The sequence below is a fragment of the Bos mutus genome, chromosome 23, assembly GCF_027580195.1.
Source record: "Bos mutus isolate GX-2022 chromosome 23, NWIPB_WYAK_1.1, whole genome shotgun sequence".
Taxonomy (NCBI): domain Eukaryota; kingdom Metazoa; phylum Chordata; class Mammalia; order Artiodactyla; family Bovidae; genus Bos; species Bos mutus.
In genome coordinates this window covers 49,580,947-49,586,946 of record NC_091639.1, presented here as the reverse complement: position 1 = coordinate 49,586,946, position 6,000 = coordinate 49,580,947, and the positions used below count along the sequence as shown (strand labels likewise).

Below are 6,000 nucleotides of genomic sequence, written 5' to 3'. Positions count from 1 at the left end.
TAGTCATCCTTTGAGTCCTGCGACATATTTCGTTAACAATCATCAGCCATCAAGTCTGATAGTCTCAAAAGAAATATCAGCCCTCTAAACTGCCTTCAAGGGAGGTGATATTTAGCACTGAAAATTACAAATAGAGTTTTTGAGGTTGAATAGCAACAAGTGGCCAGTGACACTGATGATTTGTTTGTCAAAACAAATTGTTGTAAACTACGCAAATGAAGACCACATATTCCTTTGAGTGAAAACAATAAAGTGAATCTACGCAATGCTTACATGTTGGATGGGATATTTAATGTGCGGGAAACTCAAAGGTTGAAGAACTAGGCATTTAGACAGTGGTAAGTAGTAATCTTACCTCTTTACACTCCATTACTCTTTCTCACGAGAGACAAGCTAATGCAAACAAGTCAACCAGAATTTGTGTTTAGCAAGATAAAGCTTAGAGGATAGTTTAAAATCCATTTATTATTCTAAATCCATTTTTTTCCATTAACATGTTATACATTAGTGTCTACTAACCATGATTCATGTAACAGTTTAGTTTTCTAACTTTTAAATTATTTAACAACCATAAGTTATTAGTACACTTTTAAAGTATTACACAAATATCTTAAAACAGGCTTGGGTTCATTTTTGTAATTTTTAAATAGAAAACATTTTAGGCATATCTTGAAGAAGAAATAAAGCAGGCATTTAAAGCTAGAAAACAAGTAATTCCAAATTTAGTTTTTACAAAAGCTTTCAGCTTTATTGACAAATTATGGCAAACATATTTGACAAATTGTGGTTTCCTATTTAGAGAAACTTACACATGGAACTTTATGTGTGTGTGTGTGTGTGTGTGTGTGTGTTTCCTTTTTAAACAAATACAGGTTAAAACACTAAACAAATTCAGTTAGCTACATACATACAGTAGCTTCTTGTTTGCAACCCCATTAAAACAGCATTTAAAATTAAATTTACAAACTTAATATCAAACAGCTTCATCTCTAACAGATATTAAAAGACAGGTTAAAACATCTTATCTACAACTTTTATTATAGCTAGTTCAAATGTTGTGTTACAGTCTTTTAGTAAACTTAAACAAAGTTTTTCTGATGGAGACTCAAAGTCTGTTAAGAGATTCATGCTCTTTGTTAAATTTGAAAAAAAAAAAAAAAAAAAGAGAGAGAGAGAGAAAAAGATTACACACAACAATGAAAACAACCCAGAGCATATCATCCTACTGAATGATGGTTTATAGACGATGCTTGCCAACATCTTTTTTAGTCTGTCTTGTAAAATAATAATAGTGTCATTGTCATGCCAACTGTATAGGGGAAATACAAGAAATATATGGGAGCAATCATGGGCAGTTATCCCTAGAATAGGAACAAAAAAAAGGACTATTACTTGTCATGTTGTTGTTTATGTGGAGACCACAGGCTATGAACTGTCTTTGAGGTGAGGTCACAGGTGAGGAGAACCCTCAGTATCTACCATAGGGGTGCTCCCTGTATCCCCCTCGGGCTGACCTTGACGGAGGTGCTTTCAGGCTGGAGTGAGTCGTGGCCCATTCTTCTGGTGCTATGAACAAGAGATAGATAGTAAAATTCATTTTGCTTCACAGTTATTGAAAGCAGTTACTTACAATGCAATAGTAGAAAAGAGAGTAAAGCATCTTAACACTGAAGGTCTAGCTTTACTACATGTTTCACATGGTGAGATCATCCAAAAAAGCATATATTTTGAAATGCAACCACTTAGAAATAAGCCAGCATGGCATTTTTCAAAGCACAGAAAGTTAAGAACGTTTAAACAGAAAGTCCATATTAAAAAAAAAAGAGGAGCATCAAGGTAAATCACCCCTTCCTTATTCTTTACACAGACTCCTAAAAGAAACTGGATAGGGGAAAACAGCAGTTTTTAGCCACTGATTAACATTAGAATAATCTAGAAATCTTGAAACGAAACCAGAACCAAAATGCCTAATGTCTGTTTTCTATCTCCAAAATCAAATGATTAGAAACTCTAAAGGTTGAGACCCAGGGTTTGGCATTTTTTACATGGTTCCCTAGATCAAGGGTCCCCAGCCTCTGGGCCATGGATTGGTACCTCCTGTCAGATCAGCAGCAGCATTAAGTTAGAAATAAAGTGCACTTGAATCATCCCCAAACCTTTCCCACACCCCTGGTCTATGGAAACATTGTCTTCCATGAAACCAGTCCCTGATGCCATAAAGGTTGTGGCCACCGATCAGGGTCAAAGTTTGAGGTTCATTGTGCTAAACTATCCAAGTTAGTGAAAGTAAGTTTCAGTAGCCAAATAAATGAAAAATCTTCTATCAGTTTTTCCAATAAACAAGTTGGAAAATAAAGAGGTATTAGTACACTAGGACAATTCATCGTTTATGTTTATTCTGACTTCCAGTAACCTCAATGTTCTGGGACCTGGCCAACAGACAAGAAAAGCAACCAAGCTTTTGGGTATTGTGAAAAATAGTTTCTGTAAAGTCTGTGTACCCATAAGGGAAACATAGTGCTTTTCCAAAGGGCCAAGGGGTCTGTGGTGATTTATACAGTCCCAGAAGCTAGGTTATTTAGGCCTTTCAATCAGAATTCAGTTCTTTATTAGAAAGCAGACTGGATTTTGGTGGGAGGAAATATGGGACTAAGAAGAGGAATTACTAGAAAGACACACACTGACATCGATAGCTGATATAAAAGGTGGTGGTAATGGAAATAACTGGAAAATCACTGCAGACTGAGGGCATATACCTCTGGAAAGTTCAAGTGCCTCTAAAAAATGTCTTCAGCAAACATAATAAGAAAAAATTTAAATTGTACTTACTATAAGGCAAGGAATAATGACCTACAATATAGAAAAATGAACAAAAGTTGGATCAATGTAGGGGAAAATAGCATTAAAGGGGTGAACATTAGGTGTCTAAGGATATCCTTCATTAGAATACCTTCATTACAAATGATATATGATGATAAATGAAGGGTTTCATCTCTTTCACTATTTATTCTTTATCGTCTGAGCCACAAGGGAAATGCTTTAAGGTACATGCTTATGTTTATTGCAATATATGTTGGGGCATAAAAGTGAGACCCTAGATAAATATGAGAAATGTTACTTTGGGTCAGAATATAGATATACCTGGATCAGGGGTTGGAAAACTAAGACCTTTGAGCCAGATTTGGCCAGCTGTCTGTTTTAATAAATGCAGTTTTTTTAGAATACAAGTATGCTTATTTATTAAAACATTGTATGTGGTTGCCTTTTCTCTACAAAGGAAGACTTGCTTGATTACTTTCGTGATTGTGACCATACTGGCGCAAAGCCTAAAGTATTTACACTCTGGACTTTTACAGGAAACACTTACAGGCCACAGTCCAGATCATGTTTTTTTGATGGGGGATTGTAGGTATTGGTCTTTTTCACAGTATCTCTTGAAGACAGGAACTTAAGTCTGAGCTGCTGGACTTTCTCAACATAGACATTTTGGAGAATAATGTTATCTGTGTACTTCATTGGAATTAAAGAAAAGTTTCTTTGATGTACTGGAAGGGAAAATAAATCTTGCTTCGAAGCTTGAAAGTGCCTTGTCAGCCTCATATAATGTGAATTTTATATTTTGTCTATGAATTATCAAGAATATGTCAATTTCTTCACCCTCTGGTGGTAGAAGATAAAATCTACCCTATTCTATTACTGTATTTAACAAAGGGAATGTACCACCTTTTGCTTCATTTGGTCTAAGGTGTTGAAGATCCCTGAGTTGCAATTTATGTGTTTTAGGAGCTGCAAATAATATAGGCTTCAAGTTTCCCAGGGGGTGGAAGTCCTGGATTATTTCTTAGATGCTGAATGTTCCTGCAGAAGAGCGAAACAACACAGTCGTAACTGCCACATCTACTCCCAGATTTGTCACATCTTTTAAACTGGCATAATCTTGGGGACGTGTCACAGAGCACAAAATAAAAACTCACTGACTTAGTTTTATTTGACTTTATCTAAAGCTCCAGGAGGCTTCCTTGGTGGCTCAGTGATAGTCTGCCTGCAAATGTAGAATTCACCAGTTCAGTCCCTGGGTCAAGAAGTTATCCTGGAGAAGGAAATGACAATCCACTCCGGTATTCTTGCCTGAGAAATTCCATGAATGGAGGAACCTGGCGAGCTACATTCCATAGGGTCACAAAAGAGTCAGATATGACTTAGCAACTACATAACAACAACTCTGCTGTCGCTGCTGCTGCTAAGTCGCCTCAGTCGTGTCTGGCTCTGTGCGACCCCATAGACAGCAGCCCACCAGGCTCTGCCATCCCTGGGATTCTCCAGGCAAGAACACTGGAGTGCGTTGCCATTTCCTTCTCCAATGCAGGAAAGTGAAAAGTGGAAGTGAAGTCGCTCAGTCGTGTCTGACTCTTAGCGACCCCATGGACTGCAGCCTACCAGGCTCCTCAGTCCACGGGATTTTCCAGACAAGAGTACTGGAGTGGGTTGCCATTGCCTTCTCCAACAACAGCTCTCCCGAACAGCAAACTGATGGTGGAGGTGTGGTGGCTGGGCGCCACCACTAGGGGCCCCTGGGCCGTTCAAAATGATCCGGATTCAAGTAGGCCCCCGGGACCCGCCAAGGGATCTCACCGTCAGAGGCCTCCAGCACAGGGCCGGTCCGGGCACCCGCCCTGGGTCGGGGGGGGTGCCCCTCTCGGGGGTGGGGGGGGGTGCCCCTCTCGGGGCTGGCAACCTCCAGCGCCAGTACCCGGAGCCGGGAGAACACTCCGGTACTGCTGTCCTACGCCCCCACGCGCAGCCTTGCGTGCCCAGCTGCCCCCAGGCACACGAAGGGCACTCCGCCCGGCGGGCCGCCGGCCAAGAGGCAGGGAGACTGCACCCCCGCGAGACGAGGCCAGTTCGGCGCCAGACTGGGGACGTGGGCGAGGTTGGCCCCTTGCGGGCCTGGGCAGTGCCGGCCGCGACTGGGGGCGGTGCGCCAGCACGGCGAGGGGCGCAGGCGCTCCGGGGGCCGGAAGACCGAGACGCGGCGGTCTGGCGGGAACACAGGCCACGCAGACACGGGGGTGGCCCGGGGGCGCCGGCCGGCCCAGCCACCCCGGAGCCTTCCGCGTCCCTGGCCCGCGGTCGGGGCCGGCGGGCGGCGGCCTCACCGCATGTAGCGGAGGCGCCCAGCCCGCCCTTCTCGCCTGTCTGTCCTCCGCAGAGCCGTCTTTTTCTAGCCCGACCCCAAGGCTCTCATCCTGGGGACACGCTCTCGAGCGAGGCGACCCAGCCGGGTCCGCACACAGGCTGCGGCTGGAGGCTCCTCAAGGCTGCGGGACTGCGGAGCCCGACCTCTCTTCCCCGCCCTGGGCTCACCACTGGGCCTGCCGGGCAAACGAGTGGCCCCACTTGCCGGGTGCCTGGCGGGCCCAGCAGGACCCTCCCCCGACTGACGGAAGAGGCATGGGCCCAAGTCTGTTCTTTTCTGCTTCACCCCAAATTCAGTCTCTGAGATTTAATTTGGTGTCAGGCTACAAAGGCCATATTCCACTTCAATGTTAACAAAAAAGGCAAACTGAAGTCCTCGCAGTCTAAGCGTCCTTACCATTAGCAGAAGAAATCAATTTCACTTAATTCAGATCTTGGGCCCGTTGTTTACATCTTTTCAATAATAAAAGGTCAGGGGAATACTATATCTATCTGTGCGTATTTCTTTGATCTATATTTTTCTTAATATCAGAATGGCTACATATAGTGAGTCACGTCTACACCACAATATAATAGAAGCCAGCTTCTCTCACTCAAGTTTTGGTCTTTGGGTCTGGACTGGAAAGCACTGACTCAATAAACAGTCTCCTTGGTCATGAATCATCTAGTGTGTCAGTGAGCCTTGTGTCGCCAGCCAATACCCTCACTGCTCACCAGAAGCTCTTGAATTAATTCAGAGAAATAAGTAATTTTTAGAAATTCAGAGTGATTTCAACTTAAGTCCACCATAGAACCTTGCACATA

At 43.2% G+C, this 6,000-nt stretch overlaps 1 protein-coding gene across 1 annotated transcript in view; it reads right to left on the bottom strand.

The window, feature by feature from the left end:
- Positions 1-679: 679 nt before the first annotated feature.
- The window catches only part of KHDRBS2 (KH RNA binding domain containing, signal transduction associated 2), a 617,615-nt gene continuing 612,294 nt past the window's right edge, over positions 680-6,000 (bottom strand). Inside the window, exon 9 of the mRNA XM_070360912.1 lies at positions 680-1,566. Coding sequence (XP_070217013.1) covers positions 1,469-1,566 — 98 coding nt within the window. The 3' untranslated portion in view covers positions 680-1,468. The remainder of the gene's footprint in view (positions 1,567-6,000) is intronic.